This window comes from Aethalodelphis obliquidens, unplaced genomic scaffold (genome assembly GCF_003676395.1).
Source record: "Aethalodelphis obliquidens isolate GAN/ISIS:26980383/991018 unplaced genomic scaffold, ASM367639v1 scaffold61, whole genome shotgun sequence".
NCBI lineage: Eukaryota > Metazoa > Chordata > Mammalia > Artiodactyla > Delphinidae > Aethalodelphis > Aethalodelphis obliquidens.
Genome location: NW_020838005.1, coordinates 127069 through 143594, shown reverse-complemented (window position 1 = coordinate 143594; position 16526 = coordinate 127069). Strand labels below are relative to the sequence as shown.

Sequence of the window (16526 nt, the reverse complement as noted above, 5' to 3'; positions counted from 1 at the left end):
CCCCAAAGCCAGGTTGCTTTCGGATTCCTGTGCGTGAGCAGCTCTGTCAGTGGCCTCACCCTTCTGAACAGCTTTGGTAGCTCTCTCTCTTTTCCGATGGCCTTGATGACAGTGCCAGCAGACTGAACCAGAATATCTTGACCTCTTCCCGGGGTCTGCTCAACCTTGGACACTCTCTCTGCCCTTTGGGCAGGCAGTGATAATCACAGCAGTTTCACCCTTCCTGGGCCCTCTCACAACAGGGTGCCCGACCTCGGAGCCCACGCAGCCGCAGGGCTCTGGCTAAGGGCCGCTTTCTGGGAGGCCCAGCAGACTCTGAGGCTGAGCCCGTCCCCTTCCTCCCACCCCCACCTGCCCTCCGCACACCACATTCATGTCCCCAGCGGGCAGGGACTGGGGACTCTCCAGCCACCTTTCCAGGCTTGGCTTTGCTGTGGCACTGCCCTGACTCCCGTCACGAGGCAGCAAGGGTTCAAGAGAAGGGAGAAGCAGACTGCTCAGAAGGACCCTAAGGCCATCAGAATTTCCAGATCACCTTGCCTGTCTGCGTCTCTTTATGAATGAGAAACGAGAGGCCCCGTTTCCAAAGCCACCAGTTAGTGGCGGAGTTGAGAATTGGAACCAAGTTTCCTGACCCACATCAGGACCAGTCCCTATCTGATTAGCTACATTTTCTCTCCCTACTTGATCTCAGTGGAATTAAGGATAGATGATATTCTAAAACTTGTAGATTGCTTGACACGATTTAAAAAACCCAAGGAAGTATTCAAGGGAAATGAGAGCTTGGCCGTCGTCTCTTCAATGAACTTGAAATAGTTGTTCCCCGAATGTCCTTGCTGTGTATCTGGACCCCATAGGGAACTTCACTCCCAATAGGACAGCATCTGAACCTGATTCATCTGGGCCTGATCTCTCTCCACATAGAAGAAAACTCACCAGCTCCCTTATTAAACCGAGTCAACTCCTTCAAGAGGACAGAATCCCGAGGCCAGCCCCAGCCCCACACGGGAATCCAAGGCCGAAAGTGCAGCCACCACCAGACGGCGGCTCGTCCTACTGACCCAAGCCCAGGCTCAACCTCTTTATTTCCTGTTGCACAGCAAAGAACCAGGATGAAACATTGAAGCAAGGACTCCTTATCAGCTCAGCTCAGCGAGAGAAAGAGTAACAGGAGAGCAGATAAGAGGCTCCAAGTCCAGGCACTTACACTTCTGGGGGCGGAGAGGGTTCCCTACTACATCCCCCCTCCCCCTACCGCCCACCCCCCCACCCCGGCCTATCTCCACTCTGTTCTGTTCAAACCGTCTCTGCCCCTGGCTCCTCCAGACGCCTTTTGCTGGTTGGTTCACCTGCTAACGTACCAAGTGCTGCGGCAGATCTTCTAGCCTGTTCTAGCTCTGCTCGCAGGCTCAAAACCTGTCTCCCGCCATGGACGGCAAACCCCACGCGTGTAACAGGCGCTGAGTAAATACTGGTGCCAGACTAAAATATGGTACGATCACACGGGCCGAGGAAAGTGGGTCATCTAGAGGGAAGAGGGAAAGGAAAAGAGTAAGGAAAATGATGACACATTCTTAAACAAAAGAGGCCATTTAATAACAGCATCGGCGTGAGAGCCATCAGGTAGGCTGACCACTTTCCCAGCAGCTAGGGACTCCTGCTAGGAAGCCGGTCAGCCTTCTCCTGGTGGCGTCAGTGAGAGAACCCATGTGTGTATGCTGGAGGTGAGGGTGGGGATGCAGGAAGGAACAAGGCACTTTATACAACCTAAAAAAGAGACGAGGACGAGGCGCTCAGGGTTTTTCTTTTAATCATTTACCAGATAAAAAAAGAAAAAATAGTGATTGTTTCTCTTCACCCCCAACATTTCAGTTTCCCAAGGCCGAGTGGGAGAGAAACTTGTTGAACAGTGATTTGTGCTCCTGGCCTGGAGCAAATTCCTCCCCTCTGTTCTCCGTCACCCTAAGCAGGAAGGGCAGGGCCGAGGGCCAGGCAGGCGTCTGGGACTGCGCAGCAGAGCGGCAGTGTGGCTGCTGTCTTTCTTCTCCCTGCTGCCAGCGCACTCAGGCCCTCTCCTGCCTGTCCCCCTCCGCCATCCTCCCCCACTCGTCAAAGGAAGTAGGGGACGGGCCTTCAGGAGGTGGGGCCGGGCGCAGCGCAGGGCCGGGAAGCACACAGCAGACGTTGCCGAGGCCACTGTCTTCTGCTTCTATTGCACATGCTGGCTCAGATCCCCTGCCCCGAGTGGTGGGCTACAACGTAACATGCTTCTGACATTCAAATAACCTGCTGTTGTCTGCCAGGCTCAAGAAGGGGGGGGGGTGTGCTGTTGTGCGGCTTCTTCTGATTTACGTATTTAAGTTAATATTTAATTCATTCACCACGGGGGCAAGGCAAAGATGATACCTTTTTAAGAAAGCATATGGGGTTTGGACACCCGGGGCTCTGTAGTCACCTGGGCTTCTCCTCGTCAAGTTCAAAAGACCAAGAGTAACCATTTCTCCAGTCAGCAGATCTTCTTTTGCATAAGATGGAAGAGGCGGCAGTGGCCACCAACCCCACAAGGCCCCTCTCCAACTGTCACGACCCTTGAGCCACTCAGGGGTTACCTCTCTTTCTGAACACCTGGAGAATCTGAACCCCAGGGGAGAACCTTTCACGTTGTGTGTTTCTCCATAACGTGGCAGCTGTTTGATTCTCCTTCCTCTCGCGACCGATGGAAACAGAGAGGGGCTGGGAAGAGCTGTGTAACGGACCTACTGACAGAATAAACTCCTCTAAACACAGTGAGGGTGGGGGACGAGGACAGATTTTGATTTGGCAAAGCTGCACGAATCTTTCGCCTTCGCTGGCTGGAACAAAGCTGGTGGGGGAAGACAAACCTAACTGAGCCCGTGGCAGGAGCCGCAGGCTATGAAAGATGACAGGGCAAACACAGAACTGTATAAACTGTGGCACTAGAAAGATGAGAATGCAGGGCCATGAGCCCAGCTGGCAGCACGCCTCGCGAGCACGCTTCCAGAAATTCTATCTGTCCCGTAGTAAGTGGTAGCATCCAGATACATCAGAGTGGTTGTCCTTCCTCCTCTTTCCAACACATTCCGGGAGTTTCTCGTTTAAATAACTATGTACACACACACAAGCCTGGTCTCTCTTTGACACGAGGGTCCTTCACTTGAGGGTCCTACAATGGCTTTATAGAGTCGGTTCCAATTGTCTTTTTGGAGATTTACTGCTTGGGACCAAACCTGCAAGGAGAAGAAATGACTGAACTCTATACCAGGTAGGTCTTTGAGACGAAAGCATCCCAGTGTTTAAGGGACCAAGTCTGAATAAGGAGCCCACAGCTCCCTCACCCGACTTCGGTACCCCGGCAGATTGGGCAATGGGGCTGGGACACGTTAACCTCGAGCCTCGCTACCGTCAGCCAGAGGACCACAAGCCCACCAGCAGCCCTGGGAATACAGCTCCGTACCTCCCTCTGATAAGGACAGTTTCTCAAGTTCAGCTTCAAGTTCAGCGTCCGAGATCCTAAGGTTAGGCACACTGTTGGTATAAAACGTCTCCTGGGGGTTGTCGGGCAGATCCGAAGGTTCTTTGGTGGTGTCCTGAAGGAGGATGTCCAATTCCTTCTCCAGTTCCTCACTGTCAAAGTCTGGAAAGAGAAGACAGCATAAGGACACACAAAGCCCAGGGAGGAAACGCATTACTGAGTCAAGGATCGAGGACTGCAAACCCAGCTCGGCTTTACAAAAGATGCCCAGGCCTCCTTGAAGGTTTATTAAAAAAATCGTGTGAGTTGGGAGGCAGAGGACACCTTCAAGCAGATACGCTTTTTCCATACACAGAGCTAGGTCATCAAGGAGGTGTATTTTGCTAACACCATGGAATGGACCCTGCTTCTCCTTGCCCTCGAAGAGGCCTAGGGAGTAAGGGACGCCAGAGCACCAAGGGGCCGTTAGCACAGCCTATCAAGGAGGAAATGCCAATTCCTTCTCCTTACTCCTGTGGAGAAGCCCCAGAGAGAGGGGAGGGTGGGCCGGCCCTGCCTGCACCAAAAAGAGCAGACCCACGGCCAAACCTATCACAGCACAAGGAGCTGAAGTCATCTTAGAGAGGAAGGAAGACGGAATCACCATGTCAACTCACCTAAGCCATTGGTTACCCCACCAGCCAGAGTCTGAGAAACTTCGTCCTGGGTGTCACACAGCTGTAAGAGAAAAGCACAACGCCTTGAACTCTGAATGGTCTTTGGGTCTCAGTGTTCAGGGTTACAAAGTAATGCTGCCCCATTGGAGAATCAAGGAAAGCGTCCTCAAGTTCGCAGGGTAAACAGTCTGGGAAAGAAGGAAGTACGGCGAAGTCACTCCTGTCCTCAGGAACTGCCTTGTGTAGGTGTGTCCTCCCACCCCCTCCTGTACCTCTTGGATCTGATCCACAAGGCTCTCTGCCTTCTCCACCGTGACATCCTTCATGGAGAGTTTCAGTGCTCCTACCCCGGCCTGATACGCATTGAAAACCTAAAGAGAAGGCAAAGTTATCAGTGCAGATAAAGAACACTGGGCAAAATACAGACAATATTGTTTCATCTCCAAAAGAAAGCTTTGTGGTTTTTTTCCCCCACCCATGCATGATTCACTCCATGTCCACTGAGGCCAAAACTGCCCAATGGGAGAGGCAAAGGCAGTCCCAAGCATATCCTGAAAGAACCCAGGCCTCCTCCAAACAGCAAAGCCACAGCGGAGGGGATGAGCGGCGGACACCGCAGAGACCAGCCAAGCACTGGGGCAGAGGGGCAGTGGCTACCATCTGATCCGTCTGCGAGGCATAGATCCGGTCCAGGATGCCTTGAACAGTGTCCAGCTTGGCATGCAGGGCTTCGATGCGCTTCTCCGTCCGCTGCTTAGCCTTGAGAGACCTCAGGGCCTGGGGGGGGCGGGGTGTGGAGACATGGTCATGGTCAGGGTCAGACCGGGCAGGCGAAAGGGCTAGAGGAAGAGAGCCCTTCCCAGATGATAAGACCACCCCAGGTTTGTAAAACAAGCTGTGGTGTCTGGGCCACAAGCAGACTGTTCCCCTCGAGAAGGTCACTCCCTGAACTGGGGCTCCTCTCGCTGTGGGCACAGGTACACAGCTGTGGGGGGAAGAGAGAGAACTCACCAGCTGCTTCTTTCCTGCTCGGCATGCCCGGCGGGCTTCTTCTTTATACCTACGAACAAAGGGACAGCTCAAGATGACGAGGCCCGAGGACGCGGGTGGCAGGGTCCTCAAGTGTCCCCAGGAGCAGCACTTTTAGTGAAGGTACTTTCAAATCTGAAGATCAAATTCATTCCACCCAATGGCCAGAAAAACGATGCCCAACAGCCCACTGCCAAACCCCTGCAGCAAGCTGAGATGCGGGCTGGGCGGGTCTGCCCCTGGGAAAGGCAAAGGGCCAAGGAGAAGCTGTTTCACCCACAGCGGGGGCGGGGCGGGCAGTGTGCAAACATGCTGACGAGGCACCCTGAAGACAAATTCCCATCCTGGGAGCCAGGAGGTAGGGAATGACTTCCTAACGCCACCAATGACGCTGGCCTTCTCACAACATGGGGTTTCTCCCACTGTAAGAGGGCGTGAACAAGCCCATTCTAATTCCATGTCTACATACCCTACTTTTTGGAGAAGTGGTAATGTGCCTTTAGCAGGGACGCCTTGCATAGTCATTGGAGGGGAAGAGCAGAGGTCCCTCAGCAAGACCCCTGGAAGGCAGAGACCTGTCTCCTTCACTACTCTATCCCCAAGTCCCCAAGACAAGGCCTAGCTCAATAAACACTGGCTAAACGGATACTGGCACGGACGAGCATAAACACAGTGTTAAAAGCTGTACTCTTTGGGGGAGGAATTCATTTTTCTCTCCTTTGTGATAATCTGTGCTTTCCATGATGGCTGCACTGAACAGTCAGTACTTTCACAATTAGTAAAATAAATAAATAAATAAATAACCTTTTTTTTTTTAAGCGCCCACGGACACCAGCTCTAAGGGCCAGGGTGGAGGTCAGGGGTGCTCAGCTCAGGGGGAGTTACCTCTCTGCTTCCTGGGATAAGGATTCCACCTTGCATGACAGCAGCTGTTCGCTCTGCATCAGCTGGTAAACCCCGACATCTACGTCGTTGACAGGAGAGACCTTGGCATGTGGGCCCCGGGCAAACTTCACAATCTGAGGGACAGGGACAAATTACTGCTGCCCCGACCCCAAATGCTGAGAAATCAACAGGCAGGGATGCTGGCAGGCACGTCAGTACACACTGAACAAGTGCTCGGCGAGGCAGGGAAGGAACAGCGAGTTTCCATACCTTCTCCCCATTCTGCTCAAGGACGGTGACTCGCTTCTCTTTCTGCAGCTGCAGCAACACCAAGTAGAAGGTCCTCTCATCCAGACAGGAGCCCGCACAGAGGGTGCTCAGCTCCGACAGGGCCACCACGGGGTGCGAGGAGAGAGGGGAGTTCTGATACAGACGATACACCTCCTCAGCCTTCTCCTGCAGGGAAAGAGAAAGGTGCTTGCGGGCCCTGATTGCTGCCCACGGAACCCAGAGAGCCCTGACCCCATGCTTCAGATCCACAATCACACAAGGCAAGAGCAGGGGAGCTCTGACCCTGTCTTCAGCTTTGGAAAAGGAAAAAGGACTTGTGTTTTTTTAAACCTTGGAGGAAAGTCTGGGGAACACGGATAAAATGAGGTACGTAATATATTGGGAGCCAGATGCGTGCTTGCCCTTCCAGCTAGGACTTCATGTCTCTGCAGCTCCCTGGCCCGTGGTCCCCCACGGGGAGAATGAGGTGGTGTGGTGGGGTGCAATGGCCAGGAATGAGAGCCAAGGCCTGGTGGTTGGCCTAGCCTGTGTGACCCTGGACCAGTCAGTCTCACTGGTCCTCAGCATCCCACTCACCAACTGGAGAAGGTGGATGAGATGATACTTAAATTCCCTGCCAATCCTGGTCTCTCCATTTTTTTTTTTTTTTTTTGCGATACGCGCGCCTCTCACTGCTGTGGCCTCTCCCGTCGCGGAGCACAGGCTCTGGACGTGCAGGCCCAGCGGCCATGGCTCACAGGCCCATCCACTCCGTGGCACGCGGGATCCTCCCGGACCGGGGCACGAACCCACGTCCCCTGCATCGGCAGGCGGACTCCCAACCACTGCGCCACCAGGGAAGCCCCTGGTCTCTCCATTTTTATGCCAAATGGCAATCCTGCAAACCGGAAATTATTGAGTCTATAAAGAGTCTCATGTGACAAATGGGTGGGATAGGATTTTTGTGAGAAGTCTAAGAAATACGAGTTCCAAAAAACAATGCCACTGTCTTCCTCTTTCATGGAAATTACTCGCTCGGTCTTCTGTAAACAAGAAATATTTACTGAAGTATGCACAGAATGCTATGAAAATACAGGGAAGGAATACCCAAGGAGTTCATCAATTGCTCAGAAAAAAAAAAGATTGTTGAGCAGAATCCTGTAGGGTGAATAAGTCATTAGGTGAAGTCGGTGGGAAAGGCATCGTGGGAAGAGTGATGGTCACGAGTCCCTCAACGGCAGGGAGTCTGAGTCCAGTGTGGTGTTTATGCGGGTGGGATGCGGGTGGGAAGGGCTGAGACAGCAGAAGCCCTTCTGTCTCATACAAAGTGTAACGTATCTTCTATGCTGTCCTTCACTCTGCAGATGGTGGGTAGTCCCTGAAGGGAAGGCCACGGCTAGATTAACAGAGATGTAGCTGACAAAGGGGAAAGGATGCATGGTAGGAGTTAGGCTCAGAGGCAGGGAGACCACTGATACAAGAGAATACAAGGGACTGAACAGGGCAATGGGAATAGGGACAAAGAGGGAGGGATTCAAGCAAAAGTTAAAAGATAAAACTGGCAGTCCATGGTAACTGGGTCTGGGGGGAAGGGCAAAAGAGGAATCTGGGATGACTCCTGGGTTCTGGCTTGAGTGACTGGGTGGATTAACAGCAAGAATTCAGGAGGAAAAGCATACTTTTAAAGGCAAGACAAAACATTCCGTTTTGGACATGTTGGTTTGGGATGCTTGAGATTGTACAGGAGATAACTGGATATAAAATTCTGAAGCTCTGGGCTTCCCTGGTGGCGCAGTGGTTGAGAGTCCGCCTGCCGATGCAGGGGACGCGGGTTCGTGCCCTGGTCCGGGAAGATCCCACCTGCCATGGAGCGGCTGGGCCCGTGAGCCATGGCCGCTGAGCCTGTGCGTCAGGAGCCTGTACTCCGCAATGGGAGAGGCCACAGCAGTGAGAGGCCCGCGTACCGAAAATAAATAAATAAATAAATAAAAAATCGAAGGAGATGCCAGGACAGGAGATATATTAATCTGAAAGTCCTCAGCATATAGAAGGTAATTAAAATCGCAAGTATAAGTGAGTTACCCAAGAAAATGCAGATAGCAAAGTAATAAGCTGAAGGAAGACCAACATTCAAAATGTTCGGGAGATGAAGGAACTCACAAAAGTGATCCAGAAACTGCTTGGGGAGAACCAAGGAGAGCCTGCACTGTAGTGAAAACAAGGTCAAGGTAACGGAAAATTTTAAGGAGTGAGTGGTCAACAGTATCCAAGGCAGCAGAGGAGTCTGATAAGACAGAAACTAGAGCTTTCATTAGATCTGACTGTGCTGTCAGATAAAAACATTTACTACAAATCTACTGTAATAAGAACGGTGTGCCGTCCACACACACACACATTAATGGTACACAACAGTAACAAATGATGTTAAGACAACTGGCTACTCATTTAGAAGAAAACAGCTTTTCTCTACCACATATACAAAACTACATACCGAATTATTAAAACTTAAATTGAGAAAATGAAAGTATAAAATACTTCGAAGAAAATATTTTAAAAATCTTATAGGGCTTCCCTGGTGGCGCAGTGGTTGAGAGTCCGCCTGCCGATGCAGGGCACACAGGTTCGTGCCCCGGTCTGGGAGGATCCCGCATGCCGCGGAGCGGCTGGGCCCGTGAGCCACGGCCGCTGGGCCTGCGCGTCCGGAGCCTGTGCTCCGCGGCGGGAGAGGCCACGGCAGTGAGAGGCCCGCGTACCGCAAAAAACAAACAAACAAACAAACAAAAATCTGATAACCTTGAAGTAGAGGATGCCTTCCTAAGCATGAGCAGAAATTCAAGAGCCATAAAGGAAAATTTGAGAACTCTGACTGTAGAAATATAAAAACGTTTATATAGTAAAAGACATCATGGGCTTCCCTGGTGGCGCAGTGGTTGAGAGTCCGCCTGCCGATGCAGGGGACACGGGTTCGTGCCCTGGTCCGGGAAGATCCCACATGCCGCCGAGCGGCTGGGCCCGTGAGCCATGGCCGCTGAGCCTGCGCGTCCAGAGCCTGTGCTCCACAACGGGAGAGGCCACAACAGTGAGAGGCCCGCGTACCGCAAAAGAAACAACAACAAAAAAGACATCGTAAATAAAAATGAAAAGCAAACAAGAGACTGGGAAACAATATTAACATCCCTAATACTAAATATGTTATGTATCTATCTATCCCTAATAAAGAACTCCTACAAATGAATATAAAAGACAAAGAATCCAAAATAAAAAACAGGCAAAGGATATAAAGAGGCAATTCACAGAAAGGAATATGTAAATGGCCACTAGATAGGTGAAAAGATACTCAAATCACCAATAGGAAGTATCATTTTTGTTCATCAAATTGGCAAAATTTGAAAGATTGCTGTTATCCAGGGCTGGCAAGGATGTGAAGAGACTGGACACTTCAATGCAATCTTCGTGAAAGTGTAAATTTACACACGCTTTTGAAAAGCAATTTGGCAATTTCTGTTAAAATTTAAAATGTACACATGCACTTCTAGAAATCAATTCCATAAAAATAAAAGTAGAAGTACATACGTGTAGGCACGAGGCTGTCAGAGAAGTGTCTTTGTGCAGTAGGGAGAAATTGGAATGACTCAAATATCCATTTGGTAACTATTGCATAAATTGTGGCGTGTTTATAGATTATTCCGCAGCCATCCAAAAGAATGAAGTAGAGCCATATTGTGTAGGGACCTGGAAGGATGCTCATGATATACTAAGGTGAAAAATAAAAAAAAAGGAGGGTGCAGACCAACAGGTGAAAGCAGATTCCATTTCTGGAAAAAAAATGGAGTGTATGTATATCCATATGTATGTATGTGTATATTCATTTATTTACTTAACTAATATTTACTGACTCTCTACTAGGTACCAGGCACTGTTCCCAGAGCCCATGGAACTTCTCCTTCTGGTAGGGGAGACAGCTTATATAGTAGATAAGTAAACAAGTAAATAAGATTTCCAGGAAGCATTAAATGCAAACAAGAAGATACCATGGAAAGTAATATAATAGGCTCAATAAGAAAAGATGTGTGTGTTCTTACAGACACAAGCAGGAAGGGAATGAACCCAAAGAGATGGAAATGGGATGAATAGAAAGGAAACTTTAATTTCTTTCTTTAAATTTTTAAATAGCAAAATCTATGGGCAATTTTTACTTTTTGGTATTTTTTTCAAATAAAATTAAAAGTTGCTGGCTGCTTTCTGTGTTTAGACTTGGGAAAATCAATTTACCGCAGAAACAGGCTCTTTTGTTTTATAAAAATATCCAGATAAGACCCTTTATTTTCACACATGAAAACAAGTCTCTAACCCAGGAGAAAACCATATCTTTGAAGTCACCATATATTTGATAGCAGATGTCACCGAAAGGGAATAAGTGTTAAGTGTTCTATTTAGTGATGTAAGCTGGGTACAGATTCAACAGTCCATGCCCCTGAAGAGCTAAATTTATTTTTCTATCTAAATAGGATTAGACTACTTTGCTGTCGGAAATTATTGTTGGTCCTTAGAAGGTCTGTGTAATTCCACTCCCACCCCCATCTCTGCGTTTGCTCTCAAAAGACTGAGTCCAAAATCACATCTGTGGGGATAAATGGATCTACCTCTCTTTGCTCCAGACTGGAGAACACCGGAGGTAAAAGACCGCAAGGAGGGATGGAGGTGGCCCAGAAGCACCTGAAACGCCCCACGGTTTCTGTGGGGTCTTGGCTGAGCCCCGGAGGTCCTGGAGGTCAGGGCCCTGGGAGGGGAGGGGGTGCAGCGCAAAGGGGGAGAGGTGCTCCCCTGAAGAAAATGCATGCTGTTCAGTCAAAACTCCCGGGGGACAGAGAGAGCTGGTAGATTTTGGAGACCTGCTCCCCAGGCCGAAGGGTGGTGCTGGGGGGTGTCTGTGGAGGTGAGGAGAAACTGGAGCTTCTCATGGAGCGGGGGCGGGGGATTCCGACCTGCGTCCAGCAGTGTGGAAGCCTCCAGGGCTATGCGAGGGCCCTGAGGTTGGGCTTGGTCTGTGAGTTTCAAAAATAACCACTATCTCTGAGTCCACTTCTGCCACCTGGTGTTTAGTCAACTTTATAAACACACGCACGCACACACTTAAGGTTACTATAACCTCGCCCACAGCAATCGGGTGGAACGATGGGGGTGAAGCAGGTCTGCTCTGGGTTAAAGGGTGTGTGGGGGTGAGGACGTGGGGACAACAAAGCTTGGCCGAGAAGGAGAGACAGAGCAGTGACTAGGAGGGGCCCCAGGTCCCACAAGGAGTCATCCTGAGATGGGAAAACCAGAGTGGATTTAGAGGCTGAAGAAGGAGAGCACCGACAGACAGGGCAAAGGAATATACAGATCTGGAGGGTCACAGATGCCACAAAGGGTAGGGACAGACTCACGAGCACACGTGGAACACAGGAAGGACACTTCATCCTCTGAGCCTGGGGAGAAAGCAGGGCTCAGAGGAAGTCAAACTGGAGGTGGGAGGACAGACAGCTGAAGGCACGACTAAAGGGATTCTACCTTCTCAGTGCAGTGACTGCAGACAATGCAAGGCGTGTGGGAGGGCCGGGGAGGGGACAAGAACACTGGGCTGCCAAGTGGCTCCCAGGGCCCTCCTAAAGCTGGGGACCTTGAAAGGGGCCCCAGGCTTGGCGATACAGCGATTTTCTCTGGCAGGGATGGTGGACCGTGGGGATTATCTAAGGTGGCTGATTTGCTGGTGTCTCTGGTGTGGCCCGAAAGCTGCAGAGGCGCCCGAGGGTGTTGCTAAGGGAAGCAGTCAAGCATCAGCTGCATGCTCTGGGCTGCGGACAGAAGGCAGGCCAGGAGCAAGCGGAGTGACCAGGAGAGTAGGAAGGGATCAAGGGCCTGGTGGCTTCTTTCATGGAGGTAAGTAAGTACAAAAGGAGGACATCTGAGCCCAGTTCGCTGATTTAGGGGAGGGCAAAGCTGAAAGTCTAAGGTCCTCAGAAAGAAATTTTTGTACATAAACCACAGAAGGCAAAGCATTTTCTAAACTTTAGTTTATCATTAACCCCTACAAGTACGGAAAAGAATCAACTGTGTGTTAACTGACAATTCCTAGACAGAGGCTCACCCTTGAAATGTACAGGTCCAACTAACAACTAAAGACTACAAAGTACAGCGAAAGGGAGGTTAGATAAACTCAGTTATCAACTCTGTCACCATGTAAAAAAGATCCGTTCTTTTTCTAACTATTCACCCAAGCAACCCAAGGAACGTGGAGGGTCCTGCCACCACTCCAGATGACACCCAGACCTCTTGCTTCTGAGTACCCACCTTAAGAAGCTCCAAGGCCACGAGCACCTCCTCGGCAGGAACCTTATTATCCCCTAGCATATTGGAAAGAGTCCACTTGAGGGGCTTCAGCAGGAAGACTCCGACCCCCCAGGAGATCCAGCTGCTGTCTACACTGGCCATGAAGTCTGACTCCCGCTGCAGCTCCCCTCGACTGCAGGCAAAGAAAGAAAAAGACATGTAGTAAGGCTTACTGCAATGTCCCCACCTCCCTCCTTACCCCCAGAGAGGAATTTGGTCATCATCATGAACACCATTTACCGGGCACCTACTCCGTGCCGGCTACTGTGAGCGGTACTGTTTACGCTCCAGCTCTAAGCCTCACAATTTTCTGCAAGAAAAAACTGAGGGACTGAGAAGATGACAGAGGCCAAAGCTAAACTATGATTTGGCTCCAAAATGCAAGCTCTCCACTAAGACTACAGAGAGGCACAGGAGGCCACACAGCCTACGTTGAGACTTCCCGTTACAAACGGAGCTCAAAACGATAAAATGAAAACAACAATAATGGATTAATGTCAAGAGCAAGACATGAGGAAGAATACAGAGACGTTCAGAGAAAGGGTTTTCTGCTATTCCTAGGCTTGGGTGGGTGGAGATAAGACATAAGCATTTCATGGTTCTAGTGTTAAGTAGCTAAATTTACTGAATGCTTCCCCTGGGCCAGTCACTATGCTAAGGGCTACATAAGGAGTATCTCTTCAAATACAATACATCTAAGTACAATTATCATCACATTTTATAACTGGTCAGACTGAGGCTTAGGGAGGGGCATATCATTTTTCCTCTGTCACATAATTTTGCACGTGGCAGAGCGAAGATTTGCACCCAGGCCATCTGGCCCTCATGCAAAGCTGTTAACTACAGCTATGCTGCTTCTATGGAAAAATATCTCCCTGAGAAATTCTTCAGGTCCCAGACCCCATCAAGCCCCAAGGGGCATCAGTGGAGTGCCAGCGGTCAGGAGAGGAGAAATCGAGGTACTAAAGGTCTCTGGGTGGGAAGTGGCAGAGGATGGTCCTGTTGTAATAAGGAAGCCCAGACTCTTCCTGCCCCTCACTGACTTTTTCAGCTACTGTCTCCCCACGTTGGGCATGAACTCAAACTGTCCACAGCACATTTTCCTAGAAAGGTGAAGTTCCAGAAATGGCTTGCCCTATCAATGTCAGCCAAGGGAAGGGGGCTGGGGAGAAGGGAGATCTCTTAACCAGGAAGAGCAGAGAGCTGAAAGCAACATATCAAAGTTGACTTTCGTCTTCCGTCACGGAGGGAGTCACTGTGCTGGCGAGGCTGCTCTGGGTATGACATATACAACGTGAAGTGCAAATGCTTTAGAATCAGAAGACCCGGGGTCCAGCCCCGGCATGGCCTCTATCCAGCTGTGTAACCCCCAGCAAGTCGCTCGACCTCTCTGTGGCTCAGCTTCCTCTTCTGTCTGCTGAGGATAATTCTACCACCTCACCCACAGGACTGCTGAGGGAGCCAGACGGTGTATGCATAATGCCTGCACGCTGCGAAGTGCAGTACGTCTGTTTCATGTGCATGCTACCGCCTCAGGAACCTCCAAAACCCTGCACCTGTCGCACAGGTAGCACCTACAGGACCTTCTCGGGTCACCAAGAGAGGCCAGACACATGACCTGTGGCGGGGATGGGGTGGAGGCTGCTGGCAAGACCCGTATAGGCCTCTTCCCCACCACTACCTTCTTCTTAGCTCTGCCCTTCCTTAGTTCAATAAATCCTGTCTCACAGATCTTCTGTTCCGGGGTTATTCAAATGTGGAAGCCCCTACGAAATAACTACATAACGGGATTCCAGGCCAGACAAACCACTGGCACCTCCGCCAGGCTGGCTTCTTCTCTTACCGTCTGGATCTCATCTAATCTCTCCCTCTAACTGAGGGGCTATCCTGGCCCCTCAATCTCCCCCCATACCCCGCCTCCCTCTCCCTCCAAACACCCCTAACCCGGCCTCCTTCTTCACCCAGTGAGCAAACACAGACGGCTCCTGGAGGCCAGACCCCGGGCTGGTCGCGGTGCGCTCCGGAGAACGACCTGCGTCCCTGCCCGCGCGGAGCCGCCCCGCCCCCGGAACGGGCCCGCCCTCACCGCAGCAGGTCCTGCAGCACGGTGGCCAGCCCCAGCGGGACGCTGCCCTTGCGCTGAAAGGCCTCCTGCAAGTCCCGCAGACGCAGGCGCACCACCCCCTGGCGGCGGCTGTGGCTCAGCACCAACGGCGCCCAGAAGCCCATCTTGCTGTCCCAGTCGGTGCTGTTCACTTCGCGACTCCTTTTGAAAGCGGAGAACAGGAAGGACATGCGCTCCTCATCCTCCTCCCACTCGGGGGGCAGTAGGCCCGCCGGGTCTCCCCCGGCCGGGGCCTCGGCCTCCCGCTCCGGGGACCACATTGGAACCCCAGGCCAGCCGAGGCTCCACACACAGCCCTGGCCCTGGTCCCCTTCCGCCCTGGTTCCTTCCCGGCTTCCGTTCCTGGGCCGCCTCCTCCTCTGTCATTACGTCACCGCCGCGTGAAATAAGTCCCTGCCTCCTCACAGCGCATGCGTTTCTCTACCGGCTTGCGCCAGGAGGCGGGATGATGACCCTATTTTCCGAGAAACTCAGAGCGCTTGCGCTGACCCCTCCTCCCGCAGCCTTTGTGCGGAAAGGGGGACGTAGCGCTTGCGCGGCGGAAAAGTGCGTGTCGTGACCCCTCGGTAATCGTGGAGTTTGGCGTGGTGTTGTATAGAGGCAAACGATTACGCTCAGACTTGCGGTGGTTTCAGGTAGTAGGACTGGAGAGTCCCGCTAAGGGGCGCCAAAGGCACCAGGATCGCCCGCGTGGATCACCGTTTAGTGCTCCTCGACCAGGCGTTCTTACTTCGGACATATAATTTAAACTTCCAAGTTAGCTTCCGTTTATGGTAATATCAGCGGATAACCGAAACTGTTGGTCACGCAAGCTCTGTGACAGTATATACGCCGAATTACAGGGATATATAAGGTTCTACTTGCTCCCCACCTTCCGGAGTGTCCCTCTGTTTCCTTCTCAGAATCAATATCCTATGGATCCCTTAAGATCCAGCTCAATTCTGATCGTCCTTGAGGGACTTCCCTGGCGGTCCAGTGGTTAAGACTCCGCGATTCCACTGCAGGGGGCATGGGTTCCATCCCTGGTGAGGGAACTAAGATCCCACATACCACGCGGCCCCCCCCCCCCCCAATCTTCCTTGGAACTGTTTCCGACTGTCCTGATGATCTCTTTCCTGGACTGAACAATTTAGCATTTACTAATCTGTGTCCTGATATTTAAGCAATGGCTTAAATATCTACCACGCATAGTGGTTCCGTAGAAATATTTCATAAACTGAAAGGTGAGTAACTTCACTCTTGCCCTTCTAATATCTTAGGATCTTGTTCGAGTCTCACAAAAAAAATCTCTGAGCAAGAAACACGTCCAGTGTGTTAAGAATAAATTGGTTTTCTTTTTAACTGAACCATTTGAAAGGCGAAAGGAGACCTCCGCACGCATACTGGCTCTCGGGACTGCGGGCGGCGAGGCTGCGCGCTCTTCTCGGAGCCGCTCGCTGCAGGAGCGAGTCCGGTGCCCCGGCCCGAGCCTGCGAAGCCGCCGCCGCCCCGCGACGACCACCGCCGCCCCTGCCCTGCCGCCGCCGCCGCCTCGGGACCAGCTGTATGATTAGGCCACAGTCTTCAATGAGTGGACATATTCCTCAGTTCTGTGGTGTTCTTGGTCACACGTTTATGGAGTTTCTGAAGGGCAGTGGAGATTACTGCCGGGCACAGCATGACCTCTATGCAGACAAGTGAACTGTAGAAATTCATTATA

At 51.3% G+C, this 16526-nt stretch overlaps 1 protein-coding gene across 1 annotated transcript; it reads right to left on the bottom strand.

Moving 5' to 3' along the window:
* Window positions 1-1793: 1793 nt before the first annotated feature.
* Window positions 1794-15519, bottom strand: CHMP7 (charged multivesicular body protein 7). Its single transcript, XM_027087875.1, has 10 exons — window positions 14789-15519; window positions 12664-12835; window positions 6334-6519; window positions 6064-6197; window positions 5161-5209; window positions 4807-4926; window positions 4422-4520; window positions 4150-4210; window positions 3476-3655; window positions 1794-3248 (listed from the first exon to the last, which is right to left on the bottom strand). Exons 1-10 carry the CDS (start codon window positions 15085-15087, stop codon window positions 3196-3198), a joined length of 1353 nt encoding a protein of 450 aa, XP_026943676.1. The 5' UTR covers window positions 15088-15519; the 3' UTR covers window positions 1794-3195.
* Window positions 15520-16526: the final 1007 nt, after the last annotated feature.